The sequence below is a fragment of the Muntiacus reevesi genome, chromosome 2 (genome assembly GCF_963930625.1).
Source record: "Muntiacus reevesi chromosome 2, mMunRee1.1, whole genome shotgun sequence".
NCBI classification, from domain to species: Eukaryota; Metazoa; Chordata; class Mammalia; order Artiodactyla; family Cervidae; genus Muntiacus; species Muntiacus reevesi.
This window is the reverse complement of record NC_089250.1, coordinates 162027349-162053196: the sequence shown is the minus strand read 5'-3', so window position 1 is coordinate 162053196 and position 25848 is coordinate 162027349. Positions and strand designations below refer to the sequence as shown.

Here is a 25848-nt window from a genome sequence, read left to right as displayed (position 1 = left end):
CAGCACAGTTCATTAAAAGAACTGCACACAAATGTTCACAGCAGCTTAATTCACAATTGAAATAACCAGAAAGACAAAAAAACCTGTGGAGTATTCATCATAATGAAATACATTGTAGCAATAAAAAAGAACAGATTACGGATACTTATAACAATGTGGATGAACTTCAAGATCTTATACTGAGCAAAAATTGCCAGATTAGAAAAGAATTCACTGCATTATTCCATTTAGATGAAGTTCTAAAGTAGGCAAAGCTAATCTAAAGGTTAAAAAAAAAAAAAAAAAACAGTACAGCAGTTACTCCAAGGGAGTGAAGATTGGAAGTGAACCTAAAGAACTTTCCGAGGTGACAGAAATACTTTACATTGTGATAGGAATATGGGTTACATAAGGAGTCCATTTCTCAGGACGCAATGGCAATGATTTAAGCATTTAAATGTAAATTTTACCTTAAAATGCTAAAATAATTTTAAAATACATATACTACCATGTGTAAAATAGATAGCTAGTGGGAACCTGCTATGAAGCAAAAGGGGCTCAACTCAGTGCTCTGTGATGACCTAGACGGCAGGGGTGGGGCTGGGGGTGAGAGGGAGGGGATATATGTATACATGCAGCTGATTCAATTCATTGTACAGCAGAGAGTTACCATGTTGTAAAGCAGTTATTCTCCAATAAAAAGAAGCTGTCAGCATTCTTCAGTGGTGGTAGGAAATGGGCAGAGAAAAACAGGAAGGAAGAAGGGCAGATTCTTGTACTTGGAGCATGTGGGGATTCATTAGTTCTGTTTTCTTTCACATGTCTGAATTTCTTTATAATAAAAAATTTAAAAAGAAAGACAGAAATAAAAAGGCATTAGGCTTTAATTACAACCTTTAATCTGACCGTGATCTTTTTTTCATGGAAGTCAAATGGTGAGCCAAGTCTTTGAGGGAGAGTATTTTTAATTAATTAAACTAACCCTTTCTAAAAATATTCTGCTTATTCAGACCAAGAACCTGGAGAGTGGATGAATTTAACATATGAAAGATCAATTTCTTCCATTTATTTGCCTAATTATCTTAGAATGGGGTTCTCAGCCTGGACATCATTGACGTTTGGGGCTGGATCCTTTTTTGTAGTGAGGCCTGTTCTCTGCACTGTAGGATGTTTGGCGGCATCCCTAGCCTCCACGGAGAAGATGCCAGTAACACCCTCTACACATGCCCTTGTGACAACCACAAATGTTTCTGGACTTTGCTAATGTCCCCTGGGGGGCAAAATTGTCCAGTGGAGAACTACTGCCCAAGAATACTCATTCCCAACAAAGACCATATAGCCCTCGTTGCTCAGTCACCCAGTCGTGTCCGACTCTTTGAGGGCCCATGGACTGCAGCATGCTAGGCCTCCCCGCTCCTCACCATCTTCCAGAGTTTGCCCAAGTTCATGTCCATTGCATTGGTGACGCCATCCAGCCATCTCACCCTCCGATGTCCTCTTCCTTTTTTGCCCTCAAACTTTCCTAGCATCAGGGACTTCTCTAGTTAGTTGGTTGTTTGCATCAGGTGACCAAAATACTTGAGTTTTACCTTCAGCATCAGTCCTTCCAGTGAGTATTCAGGGTTGATTTCCCTTAAGATTGACTGGTTTGATCTCCCTGCTCTCCAACAGACTCTCAGGGATCTTCTCCAGCGCCACAGTTTGAAGGAATCAATTCTTTGTGGAGCTCTGCCTTCTTTATGGTCCAGCTCTCACAACTATATATGACCACTGGGAAGACCATAGCCTTAACTATAGGGACCTTTGTCAGTCGAGTAATATCTCTGTTTTTCAACACACTGTCTAGGTTTGTCATAGCTTTCCTGCCAAGAAACAAACTTCTTCTGATTTCATGGCTGCAGTCACTGTCCACAGTGATTTTGGAGCCCAAGAAGAAGAAATATGTCACTACTTCCACCTCTTCCCCCTTCTATTTTCCATGCAGTGATGGGGCCAGATGCCATGATCTGGTTTTTTTAAATATTTAGTTTTAAGCTGGCTCTTTCACTCTCTTCCTTCACCCTCATCAAGAGGCTCTTTAGTTCCTCTTCACTTTCTGCCACGAGAGTGGTGCCCCCCAAGGGGACAAAAATTGGTTATTGGGGAGATGAGAAAATTCTAGATATTACAATTTTTGTGGCCTTCCAAAGGGCCATAATATTAACACAATATATCCATGGAATTAATATTTCATGGTAGAGAAGAGCAGTTGAGGAGGAAGCCTACAAAAATGAGGATGGGTGATAATGAAAGAAGAAAAAAAGATTGAAAAACATCACCCCATAAAGAGGTCTGATTCTTTTTAATGCCAACTATTTCCTCCAAGGATCTGGCATCCCCAAAGCAAGGCTTTCCAGCATTCAGGGGAGCCTTCATTTCAATGATGAAAAAGTTGCAAAATAAATGCAGTTGCTTCCCAGAACCTCTGAAACTGTCTTGAAAGTTTGAGACGAAAGATAATACAAATTTAGGGGGAAAAAATAGGAGAGGCTCTTGCCAAGTGTGATGACATCCCATGACAGGACAGTGAATCTGGAAGCTCTCATTTGTCAGTTAGAAGGCAAACCACACAAATCGAACTGACCTCAGATAAGTGACCACCAGTTTGTCCTGGTTGAACATGACACATCAGTCCATGTCATTTTATACCACTTTTAAAAGAAGAAGATGGTCTTTTTCAAGCTTCCCATCTAGTAGCAAAAACCCTGGACAGCAATTTCATTTCATTAAAAGATGCAAAACAAACGAATCTTGCATTTTCTTCAGCTCTCCTATTTCCTGTATCTTTATGCAAAAGCCTGTCTAACCACTCCAAAAACCAGCTGGCTTACAACATTAAATATTCATGCTTGATGGAGTTAAACCTGGCTGCTTAGCATAGATGATATCTTATGATAATTTTTCAATCCATATTTACAAACCCTTTAGATTTGTTCCACAAAAGCAAACTCCCAGACACTCAGCCTACAAAGACCCTTTGGTGTATGCATTTCACTTTCTAGGACTCTATCATTGAAATAACACTGAGGTTATATGAGAATCTTCTAACATACAGTGCCCCCGCACTAAGGCATCAGAACATTACCAAGGTATTCCTGAATTTAAAATGATAAAGGAAGGAAGGAATAAGAGAGTGAGGACTAATTTTGTGCATCAGCTTGGCTAGGCCATAGCACCCTAGCACCACTGATGTTTGGTCAAACATCAGTCTGGAAGCTGCTTCAAAGACATTTTTTAGATGTAACGAGTATTTATAGTCAGTTGACTTTAAGTTTAAGGAGCTTACCCTCTATAATGTGGGTGCGCCTCATTCAATTAGTTAAAGGTCTTAGGAGCAAAGACTGAGGTTTCCCAAGTAAGAAATTCTACCTCAAGACTGCAACACAGGGATTTCCCTGCTGGTCCAGTGGTTAAGAATCAGCCTTCCAATGCCGGAGAAGCAGGTTCGATCCCTGGTCGGAGAACTAAGCTCTCACATACTGCAGGGCAGCCACCGAGCCTGCGTGCTCTGGAGTCCACACACCACAACTAGAGAGCCTGCATGCCACAACTAAGACCCAACACAATCACAATAAATAAATAATAAGAAAAGAAACTGCAACCTTGTAATCCTACCCAAATTTCTAGCCTGCAGGCCTTTACAAATTTCTGACCTGCCAGTTCTCACAATCTCGTGAGCCAATTCCTTAAAATAACTGTTCCTCTCCCTCTGTATATACACACATCCTATTGGTTCTGTTTCTCCTGAGAACCCTGACTATGCAAACAGGGAGACAAATTCTATCTTCAGTGGAACGAAAAGCACCTCAACGCCACTCCACAATATATGAGGGTGGGAAGAAGCTGGCAGAGCAGATGCTGACTCAGAGAGGAAAGGTGCATTTCCACGTGGTTCTGTAGACAGTGATGCCCATGAGAAGCCCTAATTCACCAGGAGGGGCCCTGCAAGGGTTTGAACTGGAGGCAGAGGTACTGCAGAGGGTAGGGGTCAGATGCCGGCTGGACAGGAAAGTAGGTGGGAAGTCCCCAGACAGCAGCTGAACTCTCCAGGTCCCCACCTCATCCTGGAACCAGTTAACTGTCACCTCCTCAACTCTTGAAGAAGGTAGAAGGTTTAACCATCCAAGGCTGTGGGCTTGGAAAAAGCAGTCAAATGGAGAAAAAGGCTAAACAATCAGGCTGAAATCAGGGGGGCTTAGGGAAAGTCTGCAAGGTAACCTGTGAGAAAGCAAGTCCCTTGGCTTGGCTTCCAGAATGCCAGGTTCATATATACCTGGCCAGAGACTTGGGGGGGGGGTTCCTGCCAGTAAATAGAATAGCCTCTAAGTAAAGGCCAGATGCTAGCACTCAGGGTCAACCAGTGAAACCCCAGCTCGCTTCCCACCCACTCTTCAGTGAAGCCCACTTAATGGGCTCTGTCCGGTTAGCTTCAGCACTCCCACCTTTAATAAGAACATCCAGCCAAAGATCATCAGATATGCAAGGAAAGCTAGGTACCAAAAAACATGCAGATAAAGAGAAGGCGAGGAGCAGATGATGCCTGCAGTCAAAGAGAAAAAAGAGAGTGTACCCGTGAAAAAAAGAACCTGATGTTATTTTTTTGTTAAATCAGAGTTCAGGAAAGAGCTCTTGGAAATTAAAAATACAAAATTCATAATAAAATTCAATAGAAGGGTTGGTAAATAAAATTTTTAAACTCTCCTAGAGAGATGAACAAAAACACAAAGAGAAAGACAGTAGGAAATAAAATTAAAGGATAAACTCAACCCAGGAGATTCAACACCTGCCTAACACAGGATCCAGAGTAAAGAAATGGGAATACAGAGGGAGGGACACAGTTCCAGAGTAGAAGGACCTACTGAGAGACAAGAACAATAAATATAAAGAAAAAAATTCCAGGAAGGCACATCATTGTGAAACTTCAGACAACCAGAGATAAAGGCTCCTAAGAAGTTTCAGAGAGAGAAAGAGAAAAGCAAGACAGAAGCAGGGAATGTCATAGGGTCTCTCTGATACACACAGTAAACTAGAATCCTGCACAGAACTGACTTTCAACCAGGAATTCTACACTCAGCTGGAGAGTAGCATAAAGATACTTCAAACATAAATGACCCCAAACACCTGCTCATGTGTACTCTCCTGGGAAATGACAGAAGCGAGAGCTTTACTTCCAAAGGCTTTCCCTGTCCCTGCACTGGAATTCCCAGCTCCCCAAACCCAGAGCACTGTGTGACAGTACCTGGCATTTGCCCTGACCCCAGACAGGACATGGCCATTTCTGAGCATCCTATACCCTAAATGCAAGCCTGTACCTGTGAAACACTAAGTGCCCAAGAGAGTCTGTTAAATCACCATTAGTCAGCTTGATCTTGAAATTCTGTCATTTAAAGAATGCATCCCATAAGCACTGATTATCTTTCATGACTTAGTGACTGAACAACAACACCCTTTCCGTTCAGTTCAGTTTAGTCGCTCAATCGTGTCTGACTCTTTGCGATCCCGTGAACCGCGGCATGCCAAGCCTCCCTGTCCATCACCAACTCCCGGAGTTCACCCAAACCCATGTCCACTGAGTCGGTAATGCCATCCAACCATCTCATCCTCTGTCATCCCCTTCTCCTCCTGTCCTCAACCTTTCCCAACATCAGGGTCTTTTCAAATGAGTCAGCTTTTCGCATGAGGTGGCCAAAGTATTGGCGTTTCAGCTTCAATATCAGTCCCTCCAATGAACACCCAGGACTGATCTCCTTTAGGATGAACTGGTTGGATCTCCTTGTGGTCAAAGGGACTCTCAAGAGTCTTCTCCAACACCACAGTTCAAAAGCATCAATTATTCGATGCTCAGCTTTCTTCTCAGTCAAACTCTCACATCCATACATGACCACTGGAAAAACCATAGCCTTGACCAGATAGACCTTTGTTGACAAAGTAATATCTCTGCTTTTTAATATGCTGTCTAGGTTGGTCATAACTTTCCTTACAAGGAGTAAGCATCTTTTAATTTCATGGCTGCAATCACCATCTGCAGTAATTTTGGAGCCCAGAAAAATAAAGTCATCCACTGTTTCCACTGTTTCCCCATCTATTTTCCATGAAGTGATGGGACTGGATGCCATGATCTTAGTTTTCTGAATGCTGAGCTTTAAGTCAACTTTTTCACTCTCCACTTTCACTTTCATCAAGAGGCTCTTTAGTTCTTCACTTTCTGCCATAAGGGTGGTGTCATCTGCCTCCTTTTTCTTCCATAGTTGAGTTGTTTAAAAATGAAACACCTGTGTGCACAATTCAAGTGCACTGGTCTTGCTTTAGTAATGCCTTTTTCTTAGACTTTAGTTTCTGAGACCAGCATTAGGTATACAGCAAATTTTAAAAGGTACAGAGACTTCCTTTAGATGCCAAGTGCCGCCCCCCACCGCCCCTTCACAGCATCCCTCATTATCAACAACGTCTAACAGCTGTTACAATTGACGAGCCTACACTGACAAACACTTCAGAATCACCCAAAGTCCACAGTTTACAGTAGGGTTCACTCTTAATGCTGTGTAGTCTATGGGTTTCAACAAATGCATAATACAATGACAAGCATCCACCATTATAGTGGCACATAAAGCAGTTTCACTGTCCTAAAAACTCCTAAAAACGTGGCCTATTCTTCTGTCCCCCACCAGGAACCCTGAAGTAATGCTTTTTAATACTATCTGTTTGGACTATGGACAGTATGTTTGTGGGCCAGGTCTCTTCTGCAACTACCAACTCTGCCATTATAAAGTAAAAGCCTCCACACACAATATGTAAGTGACGGGCACCTCAGTGTTGCAATAAAACTTTATTTACAAAAACAGGCAACGCACATGCTGTCATTTGCTGACCACGGACTACAGTATCACTTTGTTCATTCCCACCATCTTATAGGAAAAAGTTTCTTAATACCTTGACTTGCTAATAATAAGGGTTTGGTTTTTTTTTCCAATTTTTCTCTCTGAAGTCTATCCTCTTTCTGCAAGTTGAAACAACACCCAATCAAAAGCTGAGATAATGTGATGAAAGACCATTCTCTTGACAGAATACCCTTGCTTTGAAGCCACATCGCCTTTCTCCACTTTAAACCCCAAGCTTCTCAGAACTCTGAGGGAAACCACTCGCTCTTTGAAGCTGTGCCTCGCAGAGCCAGTCGCCTAACATGGCTGCCACAGGACACGCTGTGCGCTGAGGGGCTGCCACACGAGCCCTTCAGGGCGGGGCTGCTTGACTGCGTGTGGTAAACTAAGAAAGAGATCTCTGGTTTCCAAAAGACATTAGTGTTTGTTCTTCCGTTCAAAGGAAACCAACTGTTGTGCAGGGTGACATGTACATGTGGACGTCAACTACCTTCCAGTCACCAATTATCTGTGAACAGAGCAGAAGGACACCCATGTTTACCCAGAATGGGGGATTCCTCTCCAGAGGTCCCTTGGTCCAGAATCCCTGGGTCCACTCACTCAAGTGGCAACCCACAAAAATGGATTTTTATTGAAGGGGGAAAGAGCCTGTGTATCAAAAGTCCACTGAGGTCACCCCTTCTGAGGCCCGCCACCTCCTCTAGGGAGCAACGAGTTGCACCAACCTCTAGGCTTCCTATCAGCTACAGTAAGAAATCCAGAAAGCAGCCCTGATGGTTTTCTAAGTGGATATGGCAGCTGCCTGCAAGGCAATCACTGATCTGTCATAAAAAAAGAGCAAAGGAAAATAGTCACCAAAAGCCTAGAGGCTAGGGAGGATTCTGTCAGCCAAATAGTAAAATCTTAACATTTTAAGCACATCTGAAGCAAAAGATAGTAATAGCCTCTGTCAGAAAGCTTGTGGAGCACAGAAGAGACATCAGCCTCCCAAGGGACAAGACAGCTGGTGGGCAGACCCACCAGGAAATGCATTTGACAAGGACAGTGTGCCTCTAAAAGAAACTTCTGTGGACCTTGATTGCTACTCTTTGCAACCCAGCAGTCTCCTAGCGTGAGTCATTCACATGAGAGCTACTTCCTTCCCAGTTCAGATGCAATGGTAGATACAAAACTGTGCTGCAGTCCTCAGTTAACCATCTGAAAACTAGGATGAAGTTCCCCCCAAAGGGTTTCACTTCTTACTGCTAATAACTTTTGATGCCCCTTAAAGCTCAACACCAAATCTTTGGGAGACCAGAAACTGCAGAGAACTTGAGTGACCCCGCAAGGATACAGATGAAGAGCAGATGGGAGCTGGCCCCAGGTGAATACTATCCCAGGTATACCTAAAAAAGGTCAGCCAAGGAATTCCTGATAACAAGGAGACAGGAAATCAATATAGCAGAACTTCCTCCAACTAGCACCTACACAACCTCCAAAACAGACTGACTTAAAACATGACTTCAGAGAGGAAGAAGAAGCTCAGAGAGGACGTGATTATTCCATTATGCTTGACCATAAATAACAGGAATGACTAGAGCCTAAAAACACCGCGATCCCTAAGCCTTCATGCATGCCGTGCCCCTGGCCACATTAACCTCAGGAACGCACGTTCTGTCAATCTCCCCTCCCCACCTCCAAGGCTCTAAAGCCAGACCCCTCTGTTAACCAGAAAGGGTTCAGTCTGTCTCCTCGTTCTTTACTCAGGGCTGCTGTTGAGAGGCCTGGGACCTGGGACCTTCCCTGCAGCACTGTGATGCCTGCCCCTGGACACACCTCTCCTTGAGCAACAAAATACAAAGAAACTGTAGGGTCTAAAAATAGCTGTGTGCACTTGCAGGTGGGGCAAATTCTGGACAAAAGATACAAAGAGACCAAGAAATCCAGCGGCCACTTTTGAGGAGCCTGGAGCACAGAGTGTTGGGAGCAGAAGCAGGGTATTGCACACGTCTCCACCTGAGGGGTGGGCAAATCACCTAGGCCACCCCCCGGCCTGATCCCTGGACACAGCCCGACCCTCATCCCATACAAGGAGCAAGCTTGCCCCTGCTCAGGGCTTAAGGGAAACCTGTTGCTTGTTCTCCGGAGAAGGCAATGGCACCCCACTCCAGTACTCTTGCCTGGAAAATCCCATGGACGGAGGAGCCTGGTAGGCTGCAGTCCATGGGGTCGCAAAGAGTTGGACACGACTGAATGACTTCACTTTCGCTTTTCACTTTCGTGCATTGGAGAAGGAAATGGCGACCCACTTCAGTGTTCTTGCCTGGAGAATCCCAGGGACGGGAGTCTGGTGGGCTGCCGTCTGTGGGGTCGCACAGAATCGGACACGACTGAAGCGACTTAGCAGCAGCAGCTGCTTGTTCTCGCTCTCCCATGCTGCAGTAGGGCCGCCAATAAAACTTTGCCTGAGTTTCTCGTCTGGCCTCTGGTCAATTCCTATTGACTGGGAAAGGCCAGGAAGCCTGATGGATAACACTGTGACAAATCATCACAAACCTGGAGGCTGAAAATGAAAGAAATTGATTCCCTCCCAGTTCTGGAGATCAGAAGTCCCATACTAAGGTGTTGGCCAGTCCATAGTCCCTCTGAAGGCTTCAGGGGAGACTCCTTCCTGCCTCGTCCAGCTTCTAGTGGCTCCAGGGCTCCTTGGCTTGTGACTATATCACCTCAATTCCTGTCTCCATCTTCACATGACCTCCTTCCCCATGTCTCTAAGTCTCAATATTCCTCTGCTTTTCTCTTAAAAGGACATCTGTCATTGGATTTACAGCCCACCCTAAAGCCAGGATGAACTCATCTTGAGATTCTTAACTTAATGACATCTACAAAGACTTTTGTTTTTCCCCAAATAAAGTCACATTCACAGGTCCTATGGGCTAGGATCTAGACAAAATGTTTTTTTGGTGCCATTATTCAGCCCACTAAAGTCTCCAATAAACTAGGGGAGAAAAAGTTATTTATTTAAATGAACGCGGACTGTGTATCAATTCGGTCACTCAGCCAAGTCTGACTCTTTGCAAGCCCATGAACTGCACCATGCCAGGCTTCCCTGTCCATCACCAACTCTCGAAGCTTGCTCAAATTCATGTCCATCGAGGTGGTGATGCCATCCAACCATCTCATCCTCTATCTTCCCCTTTTCCTTCTGCCTTCAATCTTTCCCAGCACCAGGGTCTTTTCCAATGAGCCAGTTCTTCATCATCAGGCAGCATCAGGTGGCCAAGTGTGAATACCTTGTTGTATTGTTTAACCATCAAAAGCCCAAGACACTATCACCTTAGAGGCTGGCATGAAGGTCAGCTAGTGTCCTTGAACAATTTGCTGAGTCTGTCTAAGCCTCCCTGTCCCTATGCACACAGTGGGGCCAGCCGGACCTGGCAGGGCTATGGCACAAGCCGACGGAGAGTCATTCAGAGTGCCGGGCACCCTGATATTGCTGACAGGCCCTATTCTCTAGTGACTCTGAGCAAAATGGCCAACAACCACTCTGCAGGAAAGGCCATCCAGTTACTCCGTGGTCCAGCCACCATCAGGGTGTGTATTAGCCACTTAGAAATAAGAAAAAGGATGAGGGTAACAGGCTTGACCAAGGTAAACAACGGTCCGACCTGCGGGGAACCAAGGACTTCAAGTCATAAGAGCAGCTGGTCCTCTCCCAAGTGGTCACCTGGGGGCCTGGTTCCTCTCCAAGGATTTCAGAATCACCAACCTAAATACACAGCCTGCCACTGCCGAGGGACTCCCCAGGACACGAGCTGTGGCTCATTTATCTCCGTGTCCCCAGCATCTGTCACAATGTCTAGCACCTGAGTCACTTGGTAAACACTGATGGAATGAAAGGAGATGTGACCAGGACACTCTGACATGGATAACTTGGTTTATACACCTATACGCTATATGTTGGTACAGTACACACACACACACAGACACATAAAACTTTCACTGAAGGAGTAAACTAGAGGGAACACTGAGCTGAAAGGCATGAGGTCCCAGGGGACACAGTTAATTCCCTTGCACTGTCAGGATCCTGAAGGATACTGCCAAAGGGTAGTGTTGCAAGTTTCACTCTGCTGAGTTGACAAAAGCCACACATACAATGTTTTATAAACTCCAGAGTCTTGGTCTCAGGCTTATTTCTTCCTGGGGAATGTCTTGTTTCTAAGACAACCACCCTACAGTGAAGAAAAGCGAACTACACTTGACATTCAGGTATCGACTCTTTTCCCTCCACCTGAATTCCCAAAAAGAGTGATCAGGAGACATGACCTAGGAATCAGAGTCTCCCAACCAGGGAACTTACAAGAGGAATGGATGCTGGGGAAGCTTTTGCGGCCCTCGGACACCAGATCGGGGTCACCGGTGCAGTGCATTTCCGAGTTCATCACTCCATCTGGAAAGCAGCGGTAAAAGAAATCGGGGCGAGGTCTACAAAAGACACCATGGACAGTTTCAATATAAAACGCTGCCATCACAAACAGACCCCAACTGACCCCGCCGACCCCTGCTGCTGACCCAGTTCCTTCTTCTGCCGTCACCACTGCAGCCCCCCAGGAAGACTGTGGGCTTGGGCAAAGCCTTCAGGGTCAGAAAGATCTGGGCTGCAATTCCCCACTCTGCCGCTTACTAGTTTTATGACTTAGGTAGTTGCATCGCCACCCTCAGTCTCCACATACGTAAAAAAGGGATATCAGTACCTACTCAAAAGTGAGGTACGGAAGGTCAAGTGAGATGACTTCCGGGAGCCACCTGAGCATAGCGCTGGTGAAATAAAGATGGAGCCATAGCTCCATCTATGGCTGCACTAGTCAGAGGCTGCTACCGGGATCCAAGCCTCCAGGCTCCTCATGGCCTTACATATTGAATCTGATGGCCAACTGCCTACACTTCCTTAAAGAGCAGGTCTCACTTAACCTCACTGAGAAGACCTGAAAACTCAGTTCCAAGCCTTGGCACACAGTCACCAGGCCAGCTCTCGGTCCAGGTTGTGGGGGAAGTAGGTAGGGGACAGCTGGTTGAGTCGGCTGCCACAATCACGGCTAACATGTACTGAGTACTTACTGCATACCAGACCCAGCATTAAGTACTACCCATGGGTCATATCGTACGATTCTTACGACAACCCTGGGGCAGGTCCTGGAACTTCCTTCATGTCACACATGTGAAAATGAAGGCTTAGAAAGATCACACTCCTGCCCAAGGTCACACACAGCCAGTAAGTGCAAAGACAAGCTCTGACCGCTGGCAATGGGATTCCTGCACCTACACCCCACACCCCACATGTGCCTACTTCACTCAAGTGCGGATTCTCACGCTGATGAGTGATGGTGGATGCTTCACATGAATTCAACTAACTTTGCCAGATGCCTGCCATGGACAAGGTTTTTCTAGCACGGCAAACACAGTCCCCCCTTTCTGCACATACTGGGTTACAGCTCATATGGTTCTCACTGTGAACTATAAGGGCTGAGTGGTCCTCCAGCTCTGGGATCTGGGCCCAATAACAATCTATCAGTATCTATAACGTATCGATTATCAATAATCTATCAGCACTGTTGGTGTGCTGTCTCTCCCCTACGTGTTTCTCCAAGTGTGGCTATTCACCTACTGAACCAGAGCCTCAGAGAGGACCTGGGAGTCAGCATTTCACTGGGCCCTCAGCAGCTCTAAGCACAGAGAGTTGGAAGGACAACGCAGCCCAAGGTCACTCGCTAACCAATCTATATCCATCTTCTACCCCCTCAGTGCCTGACCAGCACTGCACACCAAGTACCTGACCACTAAATACTGAGGTTCCAAGAGGGAAACCAACCTGTCCAAGGCCAACAGCTAGTCAGGGCCTAAGTCAGGTCTCGAACTCAGATCTTGTGACTGTTTTTCTCTACAGAGACTAGCTCACTTCCAGAGCACTTGGGGGAGAAGGCAAGATAAACAGAAAATAGAAATCATCTCGCAGGAGGGTAAGAGAAATTTGTCATGAGTCACAGCTCAAATACTAATCCATATTGCTTATCCCAGAGAGAGTGATAAATAAGCAAGATTATCTATTTTTCGGATGCCAAAACTGACAAGTGAGTGGGTGTCTGGTGAGGCCCTGGAATAGCAGTGGGCTGGAAATGGAAATGGCTTTCTTGACTTTGGTCCCCAAAAAAGTATAGTCACTAGATACTTCTTTACTATTGATGTCCTGCTTACTGAAATAGTGAGTTCATCATTCAAAGGAGAGGAAAGATCTGAGTTAAGGACAGAAACCCCAGAAAGACAACAATTTAAAGGAAGACCAGATGAGCTCCAATCTGTCCCTCCTGAGGCCAAGGTTTCTATACGGCTGACCTTGAGACTCTAAGTCACTACTTGTTTCTTTTTGGAACTTACCTTCCCACTATCAATTTAATAGTGTTTGTGCAGACTCCATTCAAAGCAAGAGCCAAGGACACAGCTACAAAACAAAACCAACAAACAGAAAAATAACCAGCTGGCTCTCAAATCAAAATCATCATCATTACCATCATCATCATCATTACTTTTCAATCACACTATTTAATTTATGACCATAGAAATATGAACCAATGCTTTTAAAAAAGGAGGGAAGTTTGAGTGGCTAGAGTAAAACATAATTAGAACTGGATTTTGGAGAGGGAAAGTTCATAAAATTCCAAGCCCCTATGACATGAAATTCATCTCTCCTCCTAGACTGAAATTTTCAAAATCACAGAGAAGCCCATGTATCACATTCTGACCTGATAGAACAGATTTAATACTACAGCATGTAGAATTTCTTTTACTGGTAGCAAGAAACATAACATTTTATTTCCTTCTGGCAACCTTCTCAGACATAATTCTAATCAGAGCAGCTGCAGGAATCCCTCTGCAAACAGGCGTGCCCACTCAGCCATCACCCCCCTGTTGACCTGTCCCCTGCTGACGGCTGTCCACTTGTTATCAAACACATCACTATTTCTAAGAAGGTGAAGTGTCTCAATACCTCATTACTGGTGTTTGTAAAGGTTTGCCCAGGTGGTTCTTTCTGCCACCTAAAACAGTAGGCACTTCTAGATGACATTCTTCAAAAATAGACAGCCTGGGGAATTTCTCCAAGTAGCTTGGAAGGACTTTGCTAGATGAAGCACAGATTGTCCAAAGGAAGCAGGTGAAATGAGTCATGGAGTTTTCCCTGCAAGGCCCTTGCGTCCCTCTCTTGTGTTTATCAAGACTACACAAAAGGCAAGTCAATGCGATGAAAGGTCAAATGCTTTGCATAAGCAATAAAAACCTATCAATGCCCCATTCCATTGCTTTGTTGAATAATAAAGCTTGTGAGTTACCATTTCCCTTTGGCAAGTATTAACTGTTCAATACTAGCTGAGATTTATGTAAGGAAACAGCAGTGGAGGGCCACTTTCGGGAAGGAGCTGCCTGGAGCAGTTTGTGATCATCAGGGGAGACAAATGTGTTATTCTACAAATGGAAAGGAGAGTGAACAGTCAACACAGTCACTAAGGGCATGGGCCACTGATACAGAGACAAAAAACCCACCTGGTTGTATCAAGTCACGGGGAAGCAGAGAGAATGGGAGGGACCAGTTCAAATGAGCACCTTTGTCAAAGGGAAACTAGTCCCCAAAGTGGAGGATGGGCCACATTGCAAAAGCTGGAAAGGAGGGCGGGGCCCCCAGGGTGCAGAGCAGGGCATGAGTCAGCAGGACCGGACCACCATTAAAACACCCAGCGTGCAACGGGGTGTGTAACCTGGAAGCAAGCATGGAAGAACTTGGAGAGATCTGCTGATTACACTCTGCATGCACAGACCCTTCCTTCCTAAAACGCTGGCTTCCCTTCTCTCTCACAAGCTTGGAGTACTGCTGAGAGGTTTCCTATGCAGAAAGGAGGGAGAATTCCCTGGGCCATCATTGCTGCAGGATTCTCCCAAAACCATGACAATTACCAGGCTGTGAGATTGCCCTGAGATAACAGGGGTCTTTTCTTGTTAGGGTTGGTCCAGCAGGCTCAATGCTGTGTTTTCTCAGAGGGGCTGAACTCATTCTCCTCCTGGTCCTAGCAAGGCCTCTGCACAGAAAAGGTCTCCAGGAACAAGCATCACTAGGTGACCTCCCAGTGCCCTTGGGGAAGTTCAGAGACCACGACATCAATCCAGAACATCATACACATCCCCAACCTCTGCCCCGGCTGGGTTTACTATAGCGCAGAGCAATTCTCTGAAAAGCTTCAAGTGGCTGAGCTAGAAAAGGTGTGGCTGTGATGGAAGCACCAACAACTGGCAGCTTCCCTCTCTGATCCAAAACCCTGAAGGAGACAGAAGAGAGCAAGGATCTGAGTGGAAAGCGTCACAGCCTTCAGGAAGTAAGTAAACTGATTACTACGTTCATCTGCATAGCACAACCTCCAGGGGACCTGGACAGGGGACCTCTCACTGACACCACAGGGAAGACTGGGCTGAGAGAAGAGGCATGAAAGGCTGGCCGAGCAGGAAATGGATGACCCCAATCATGGGGGGCTGGCTTGTTGATTAACAAGAACCCAAGGCATCTGGTTCATAAGGGGTGTATCAACAGCATCCCACAGCACTGCTGGGTTGAGAGAAGAGTCAGAAAGACAAGCCAGACTGTGTTCTGATAAAGAAATGCAAAGCAATGTGTCATGTGAATTGGCCTGCAAGTGGTCTGTATTGAGGGTGCTCCTGCTTACAAGCACCCCCAGAGGATTAGAGGGGTTTTGTTGCTGTCACTTTTGCTGTTTGGGAATTCAACATTGCAGGCCTTCCAAACAAGGTTCACTATTAACACTGTCTTGGCCGTTCTACAGTCAAATCCCTGGGTGGGGCGAGCCTTACTTGCACATGAACAGATGCACAAAGGGGGCTTCTGCGGACATGCAGCTAAGGGGCATTCTTAGGGTCCAGGTCTGCTGAAGACGCCTGGGTAAAGAAGGGACCTCAGACCAAACCACCCTCACTGAGAAAGTCCTGAATTCCAGATAATGGAGAAAAAGCTATACCTAATTTTCTGTCCTCGGTTTTGAAAGATCACTCCTGCCAGCCCCTTCCAAGACTTCCTAAAAGTGGCAACTTTTAAAAAAAATTGTGTACAAAGGGAGGTTCTTCATCATTTTTACAAGGCAGCCTCTCATTTATCTGGGCAAACAGAACATCCAATTAACTCCACCTTCTCTGTTAACATATAGGAGGCCAGGTATGGTGTACAATTTTATAGTGTCATCCTAAGGGAGATTTGGCTGAGAATGAAAAGGTCTAGAGAAAGTAACTGTAAGCTCCTCAAGGCCATAACAATCTCCCAGCACCAAAAGCAGTCAGTAAATTATAACTGTAACCATGAAAGACAGTTCCTACCCACATCCACATGTCTCGGGACTCGGTGTCAGGGGAGCTGCTAGAATAACAAGTGAGGCAAAGAGATTTCCAGGTCAACTGAGAGAGGCTCCCAATAGGACAGTTGGGGACCACAGTGATATCTGCCCAAACGCTGTCCCAGCTGCTTAAGCCTCAAGAGGGAGGGCATCTACAACCCTTCCTGGAAAACATGACCTTTCCACCACCTCAGTTGAAGAAACACAGACCATGTGATGACCAGAGCCTCAAAGCACAGGTGAGCAGCCTGGGGAACACAGCTGTCTTCAAGCAGAGCATCCACTTTTCTTCAAGAAAAGTGAAGAAAATCTCACAAAGTTCCAAGTATGTAAACTATGTAATCAGTTGAAGGAAGGTTTGTGATTCCATGGGTGACATCATGGTCACGTAATGGTGTGTAGAAGCTCAAGAAGTTGAAAAAGTCTCATCCTAAAGTCTAAGGAACAGAAGATTGGCCAAACTGTCTTAATGAGAAGATAACTATTCATGAAGTCCAGGCAGAAATGGAGACTTGAGAACAGGCTAGCCAGAGATGCGGGACTTTAGCATCCAGGCTTGAGACTTGAGTCAAATCCAGAGTCTCTGCCTGGGAAGTCTGGACCACAGGATGCAGTGACGCTTGGAGCTGGCAGTGGGGCTGAGCAGACACACAGGCGTGGGCCAGGGGCACCCACCACTGCAAGCCCAAGCCTCACACAGACCAAGATGCAGGCAGCAGAGACGACGTCCTCACAGGAGACTGAGGCAGGGACTGAGCAGAGAGGAAGGAAGCATCACTGAGTGGGGGGCGGGGCATAAGGTGACAGGGCGTCTCCACCCTTCATGGCCTGGATCCCTATTTCATCTCCACGAGGGTTTCCCCTCTGATTCCTGAAGGTCTGTAAGATTGCTTGTTATAGTCCTATAACCAAACCTCTAACTTACCCGATCCAATTTGAGAGGAATTCTGTTCTTTTCAACTACACAGAGCCTAACCAAAGCCTGGCTATGTAAGAAACGGCCCTGGTCCTTCCACTGCTCTGCACACCCTAGAACTCACACCCACCCTCCTTCCCTTACAAAGAGCAGGGAAGATCGAAGTTTGCTACGTTTTTCATTTCCTCAAAGTCCAATAATTAATAAACATCATCTTTAGTGAAGAATCTCATATTTCCAGATTTACTACCTTACTGAATGGTGAGCCTACACAACACACCAACAACACAATGTGTGTGAGGGCTTGGATAACGTCAAGGCTTCATGTCAGAAAATAAACCCAACTCAGTATTCCTGATGATCAAAAAGCTAAAACCCTGGCTTCTGGGGAGTTTATTTTGCTAAACAAGCCAAATAGTTTTGCTTTCTCTTCATGCTGTCATTTGCTTTGTCTTTTGATTAATATGCAGATCAGGAAAAAAAATGGATTTAACCCTAAAAATATCAAACTCCTGTCACATGCAGATATGGCTCAGCTTAGGGAGAATTTATAAGCATTGTGTCATACTCAATGGCAAAGATTGTAGCATTCTTTATATAATAACAACTGATTAACTGCCAAAATATCTCCATAGTGGCAATGAGTTATGGAGCTTATTTCCAATTTATATTAAATTTTACATCTGCTTTTCCACATTTTTGCTTCCAGTCAATGGTGACTGGTCGAGGAGTCTGTGGTTGATGTCTGAATTGCCCCAAATGGGGGCTTATTAGTCACAAATGTGGGGTTGGACAGTCAGCGGTGTCAAAGTTTCAGATTCACTTCGCCTTACAGCCAAGAGCTGTCCTTCCAGTTTGCTTAGGAAGCACAGAGCTCTGGTTAGGAGCCTGACACTCATTTTCAGCACAAGGGACAGCGGCGATGGGCTGGCCGGCAGATGAGCTACTTACCACGCGCTGGCTCTTTAAAAGGGCTAAACGTTTACCTTGTCTTGTGTCTACCAAGCTTAATTTGGCCAAGAGAAAAATCAGTTGAGTGCAACTGAGATTTTTCGAATTCTGGTGATCTAATGAAGTTCAGCCCCATCCCCTAAAGCAGGAACTGGGAATACTCTACCTAGGAAGGCTTCCTTAATTTCAGTCTTGTCTGTCCGCCGGATAATTTTCACCACACAAATAACAGCCAGAGGGGTGAGGAAAGAAATTGCCTGGAAGAAATAACAAATAATCCCTTATGAAGGCAGTAGTTTGCTATCAGAGAGCCGAGTGATAATTAGTTCCAGTTAACTTCCTTTGGACTCACTAGTTGAATGATCTCACTGAACTCCTGACCTTATGCTAAGAAGGATTTATATCTATACTGAGAGATTCCACAGACTTGAAAAATCGGAGGTCTGATTATGGGTTATAATTGATTTGTAATTGCTGGGAGTCACATTTAAAGTGGTGGTTTTTTAAACAGAAACGAAGAGTCTATAATTACAGTGACATCTTTGCCAGTAACCCTCCTCCCATCCTCCCCTGGGGAGGGGTGGAAGAACCCTTGGCCTCCCATCCCCAGCGCTCTGGCAACATGGGGACACGTGAGGTTTGCTTGGAGTCTATTGATTCGTTCCCCTTCGGCATTCTTTGGTTGAATATTCATTTCCACTGCAAAGTAGAGGTTAGTCCCTTCACATGAAGTCTCTCCTCTTTTCTTCCTCCATCCCCTTTACTTCCCTAGACCAAAGCACTCAGGAGTGCAGTATGCACTGCACTTAGTGAATCAAGCTGGTGGGATTCAGATGCAAACAACTCTCATCACTGAACCTTCTATGAGGCAGGAGCCATGTTTGGATACCATCCAGTACTGGGGTCTCTTAAATCCTCACGCAGGCTTTGTGACAATCTTTGCTCGGTTCGGGGACTAGGTGATGTGGCCAAGGACACACATCTGGGAAACAGCAAGATGGGCTTCAGAGGTCAGGTTTTCTGCCTCCCATACCTAACTTTACTCAGCATTCTATAATTAGTATGCTGGTTGTGTTTTTTTCCCCCAATATTTCAATGACCAAGACAAAGGTATTAGATTGGCCAAAAAGTTCATTCATTCAGGGTGTTCATCCTATCTTACTAAAAAGCCTGAATGAACCTTTTGGCATACAATATTTGTGTTAACTTCCTTATGATGATAACATCTCAGGATAACAATCAAAAGGGATTAAATATCTCACAAATCTACAGCTGGGCTCACAGACGATGGTGGGAGGGGTGGGCGTGGGAGATGGTGACTATTAACCAACAGTGTTCACAATTTGGGAAGTCTCCACCTGGGCTCTGATCAATATTGTTTTTTGGAAAGGGGGCTTCCGAACAGGTCTAAGCCATGGCTGGAAGATACTTTACTTTAAAAAAAAAACAACAAAAACACCAGAATTCCTCCAAATGCACACAGTCTATCAAAACTGGTGATGTCCTACAGACATGCAAGAGCCAGACTGTGAGAGCTCAGAGCATCTTGGGGACTCCTCTTTGGGAGCAATATTCACAGACAGCTCATGAGACATGAGAAAACCCTTCTTACAGTCTGGTTTCTTTCTGACCACAGATGGTAGTAACCAGCTTGATGAGCCTCCTTATTGGCCATGGCCCTGAACGACTTAACATCAGTAAGTCCTGTCTCCATGGAGGGTGTTCAGAAGAGTGTGGCCCAGGTCTCAGGGAAGCTGCACAAAAGGAGATTCAGAACTGGAGCAGAGAAGCAGAGGATTTACCCAGGGTGACTGAAAAAGGCAACACTCACTCATGAGTGAGTTCCAGCAAGTCTGTGAGTCTCCACCAGTGCCTGGGTGGCTCTCACACCTGCAGTGTTTATTACAAGGCTGCATCCCTCAGACCCTCTTCTAGGACAGGTCTGGGATCTACGTTGTGTAACAAGCATCTCAAATGACTCTGGTGACAGAAACACTGCATCAGTTCTGATTCACACATTCAGCGTTTAGAGCGCGATGGCTGAAGCCCCAGCTTACCTAAGTCCAAAGTTAAGCTTAAGGTCAAAGAAGTCCTGGGCTTTTGGTTTCCTCTCACTTCAGGCACTACAGACCAGCCGCTGCCCTCAAAGAGGAGAGCAGCTCATTGAACAGTGAAGAGTATTGCAGCAACCCCAGCAACAGTCAAACCACAAATAAGAGAGCAATAGTGAACTAAAGACATGCTGTGTGCTGTGCTTAGCTGCTCAGTCATGTCTGACCCTTTGCAGCCCCATGGACTGTAGCCCTCCAGGCTCCTCTGTCCACGGGGGTTCTCCATTCTGGTGGAAGTGATGATAGCTTTCCTCTTCTTGGGCTCTAAAATCGCTGTGGATGGTGACTGCGGTCATGAAATCAGAAGAACTTTGCCTCTTGGCAGGAAAGCTATGACAAACCTAGAAAGTGTGTTGAAAAGCAGAGACATTACTCTGGCGACAAAGGTTCACATTGTCAAGGCAATGGTCTTCCCAGTGGCCATGTGCAGTTGTGAGAGCTGGTAAAGAAGGTAGAGCGCTGAAGAATTAAGGCTTTCAAACTGTCATGCTGGAGAAGACTCCTGAGAGTCTCTTGGACAGCAAGGACATCAAACCAGTCAATCTGAAGGGAAATCAACCCTGAATACTTGCTGGAAGGACTGATGCTGAAGCTGAAACTCCAGTATTTGGTCACCTGATGCAAACAGCTGACTCACTGAGAAAGTCCCTGATGCTGGGAAGGGTTGAGGGCAGAAGGAGAAGAGGGTGTCAGAGGATGAGATGGCTGGACGGCATCACCGAGGCAATGGACATGAACCTGGAAAACTCTGGGAGATGTGAGGGTCAGGGAGGCCTGGAGTGCTGCAGTCCATGGGGTCACAAAGAATTGGACAGGACTGGGTAACTGAACAACAACAACAACACACACACACACACACACACACACACATATGTATGCTATTGGTGGCTTCTCTGGTGGTTCATATGGTAAAGAATCTGCCTGCAATGCAGGCCATCTGGATTCAATCCCTAGGTCGGGAAGATTCCCTGGAGAAAAGAAAGGCTACCCATCACAGTATTTTTGCCTGGAGGATTCCATGGACAGATTAGCCTAGTGGGCTTGAGTCCCTGGGGTCGCAAAGAGTCAGATAAGACTGAGCAACTAAGTCTCTTAGCACATATATGCTATTAACATAAAAGGAAAGGAAAGTGAAGTCATTTAGTCGTGTCTGACTCTTTGTGACCCCATGAACTGTAGCCTACCAGGCTCCTCCATCCATGGGATTTTCCAGGCAAGGGTACAGGAGTGGATAGCCATTTATTTCTCCAGGGGATCTTCCCAACTCAGGGATTGAACCCGGGTCTCCCACATTGCAGGCAGACACTTTACCATCTGAACCACCAGAGAAGCTCGCTATTAATATAAGACAGTCCCAGAAGGCATAGTCTAAGGTTAGACAGAATTGGAACCCCAGAGAAAATATGATTTGGGAAGACTTCCCCTCCAAGGTTCCAGAGGCTGCCTGCAGGGGATGACCCTGAGCTGGACTGTTCTGACCGAACAGAGATGGGTTGCTGCGCAGGAGCCCCATGGCTCCAACCAGGAGCAGGAGCTGGAGGACGCAAGGGTCGTACCTTGTGCATCCACCAGTGAAACCAACACAGGACGTGCCGTCCGTCCCCAGTCCAGACGACGGGTAACCCCCGGATGCTGATACAAGGCACTGTGTTGCCAGGATACTTCTGGGAATCCACCAAGTATGACACCAGACACAAAGCTTGTCTGCAGGGAAGGGCATGAGTGGCCAAGGACTTTTAACCACCAAAGGGGTTGAAGCCCAGGCACCCGATGCTAGGATGTTCTAGCCACAGAAGAGCTTGTCACTGGGGGTTAGTCACATCAGACAAAACAGTGGGCCCAAAGCGACTGAATTTTCAGCATCCAACAAAAAGGCGTGTGTGGTCCACAGTGCTTCTAACAACTCAAGACACACAGCCACTTGGGAAGGGCCCTGCGGTGGGCAGACAGTCACAGCCTGGGAGCTGGGAGCAAAGACTTGTCAAAAGTGTCTAAAAAAAAAGTGTCTAAAAACTAAACTACCACGTACCAGTTTTGTCTCTTTTCCTTCCCTCCTCCCCGCAAACTGATTTTATTTTCGTCTTCCTTAGAAGCATCCTATTACAGAATAGAAGCTCCTGTTATTAAATCAACAAAACACCAGTAATACGCTACAGAAGTAAATCTTCTGGACACATCATGGCCAGAGGAGAAAGATTGATCTTGGGCAAAGGATAGGTCTTGGGCAGATTTTTTTTAAGTAAGTTAAGAAATTGCAAAACACCTCCTCTTCCTTCAGCTCCCTGAATCTTGCCTGTCCTTCGAGGGTTTTCCTGGGAAGCTGAATGGTCTGACTTGTGTTCATGTCTCTGCTCCCACTAGACTAGAGACCATACCTACTCAGCTCTGCACCTCCACTACCCACCACCATGCTTGGTTCTAGGAAGGTGCTTCATAACTTTCTGTTGAATTAAGCAATAATCAACTAACTTGAAGTTGTCCACACTCTGCCTGTACCCCTGCCTCCCGCTGCCCCCTCCACCATGCAGTACTCCAAGCAAACTCCCATTCATGGGGCCCCCACGGCCTGGCTCCACTGTGTCTGCTCCTTGACACCTGATCTTCTGTGTGTGACAGGCTGCACTCACCACCTGTCCACCTCCCTTCGACCCCCAAGGAGGCAACACGGCTGAATGGCTCCAAGAGTGTCTGTACTCTGATTGGCGGCATTCAGACCCTGGTCCAGCCACTGATGGTTGTAAACCTGGGATGAGCTGTTTAATCTCATGACAGTTTCATTTCCTCTACTGAAATGATGGGATCACAAAAGTGCCAACCTCAAAGGATTCTGAGAGAATTCACTGAGACGCTATTTGTAAAGTGATGAGCACCGTTACTATAGTCAAGAGATGCTAGCTGCTCTTGTGACTACCATGGTGATGAGAAGGAGGAGGACAATGGTAAGGATGGGGACGAACATCCCTAAAAGTGCCCCTGAGCCTCTGCTCCACTCTTTCTCAGATTCCACTTTGCTTCAGGGTACCATTGCCCTCAAGAGCCCGCAAGGGTCAAGTCTGATTTGACTTCACATCACCTGCAATTCCCATGGCTTTCCTCACCCCGGAAGTGTTCCCTGGACACACAAAGACACTACGGGCAACAACAGAGAGGGCACTGGAGAGCAATATGGAATACCAGCTGAGTGATCTTCCTACACCAAAAAGTAGGCTTTAAAAGATGCACTGATACACTCCACATGTTCAGAAAGGAAGCATGGCCTCTTCTGAATAAGGAAGCGGCTGATGGCCTGTTAATATTTAACAGCAAATGTTAAAGTCAAGACCCAGTATGTGAGAACAGAGTTTTCAGCCTTCCTCTCTGGTCCACAGGAGCCCAGGGGCATCATGGGAAACTCTCAGAATCCACGGTCCAACCACACCCAAGTGTCATGTTGACAGATACCCTCACCTTAGCTGATGGTGCCAAAGACAGAGAAAATGCCAGGCAGTGGCTTCCAGGTGATGTCATTACCATTTACTCCTTACTTAATTCCCTAACCTTCCGATAATATTTTTCTAACATTTGACCAAGTAGCTCTTTTAAAACAGACACCCACATAAATAAGCACAACTCTAGAGACACTGATTTCACAAAGAAATCTGGATTCACAGCAGCTGCCTTTAAAAAACACTTTGGTTATTAGAAAGTTAGCAAGTTTGCCTTTAGAGTAAAACATTCTAAACAAAAATAGAGGAGACCCCAGGATTATCTATGTGTTAAATAATGAAACTGGAGCTTTCTAAGGAAGTCAAGCGATTTTTAAAAAAACATTGAAAATATGTTCTCTTATAATTCTTTTAGAAACACCATAAGGTTTGTAAAGATCAAAAGCAGACAAATGATATCTTGTATTAAACTCTCAATAAAACCCAGGAGAACAAATCTAATTTATGTGGTGACAAAGCATTTTTCATCTTGCGTTGCACATATTCTAAATGTATCTACTGCTTTCCTTGTGTTATTATGGAATTGCACTAAATCTTGCAACCGAATGAATGAAATTCATCAACAACTATTAACAAAACAAAAGGTAGAACTTATTTCATTAGGAGATTAGAGGGTATGAATCAGTGTTTGTGGCTGAATACCCTTCTATTCTCTGAGAATCACAGCACTGAATAACTCCTTTACTGTCTCCTTTCCTCCACTGCCAACATGCAAATGTGCTCCATCCTATTTGTGTCTGCAGCCAGGATATTTGTGGCATTTGTATCTAGACTTCAAAACAATCCATTGTTCATAAATCTAGGACATAGCCACAGATTCATCACAACATCCCATATGAACAGTCATCTCCAAATTGGGTTTTACAGCACACAAAATGTGAAATCTTTGAAAATGGGGATAAGTGATAAACAGAAGCTCCTCCTACTAAAACCATGGAGTAAACTAGTGCGACACATGCTAGTTACTTTATTTCTAGGATTTATGGAAGATGTGAGTTGGAACAAAAATGGGGAAAAAAATCTGATTTTAATACAGAGATGTAAGGCAATGCCCAACTCACAAGAACCCTACATTATTCAATTTCCCTGATATTTACAAAAACCTGATTTATTTTCCAGCAGGAAGGAAATTATGAAAAAGCAATAAAAATAAGACTGCAATGTTCATGTAGTGTTCTGGACACTTGGGGATGTCTGCAGACACAAAGATCTTTCCATCATCTTTGAGTCAATCACTGGTGATCTTTCCAATCACTGATGAACTTTCCAATCACTGATGAACAAGATTTCCTCCCCAAATCAGAGGGATTTCTTTCAAAGTGCAAAAATATCCCTTGCGTGCTCTATAAAAGCTCTGGAACATACACTTGAGTTCCCAGAGACAGGACACGTGATGGCTGGTCAATAGGCAAAGTCTTCGAGTTACAGCGTTGCCCGTCCAAAAGCTACATTCTTGTTCTGTAACAAGATGGAGCTTCAATATTTCCTCTGCCACAGGAAGGCCTTAAAGCAATTCCCCGGGAGCTGGTGAGCCTTAGCAGAGTCCTGAACACTCAGCTCCAGACTGCAAGGCAACCTCCTGGCTGAGAGCAGGGCTCAGAGCTGGCTGCTTGGGTGCGAATCTGGGCTCACCCACTATCTAGCTTGTGTGGCTTTGGGCAAGCTCTCTCATCTCTCTGGGATGCAGGTCTGCACCTGAAAAATTCAGACAATAATGACATCTTCCTCACTGGGAAACAGTCAGTTCAGTTCAGTCGCTCAGTCGTGTCTGACTCTTGGTGACCTCATGGATTGCAGCACGCCAGGCCTCCCTGTCCATCCACCAACTCCTGGAGTTTACTCAAACTCATGTCCATTGAGTCGGTGATGCCATCCAACCATCTCATCCTCTGTCGTCCCCTTCTCCTCCCACCGTCAATCAGGGTGGGTCTAAGTGAGATAATCCTTCCTAAGCTTTCAGCAAGGGACCAGCACGTAGTAGTGTTAGCCACTCAGTCGTGTCCCACTCTTTATGACACCATGAACTATAGCCCGCCAGGCTCCTCCGTCCATAGGATTCTCCAGGCAAGA

General features: G+C 45.6%; 1 protein-coding gene across 2 annotated transcripts in view; it reads right to left on the bottom strand.

Moving 5' to 3' along the window:
• Positions 1–25848, bottom strand: part of PLPP4 (phospholipid phosphatase 4) — a 141929-nt gene that overhangs the window by 58639 nt on the left and 57442 nt on the right. Inside the window, exons 3-5 of one of the 2 annotated variants that reach the window (XM_065920139.1) lie at positions 18349–18439; positions 13308–13371; positions 11236–11360 (exon numbers count right to left, since the gene is read on the bottom strand). The exons of the other annotated variant lie outside the window; for it this stretch is intronic. Coding sequence (XP_065776211.1) covers positions 11236–11360; positions 13308–13371; positions 18349–18439 — 280 coding nt within the window. The remainder of the gene's footprint in view (positions 1–11235; positions 11361–13307; positions 13372–18348; positions 18440–25848) is intronic. 2 annotated transcript variants of the gene reach the window in all.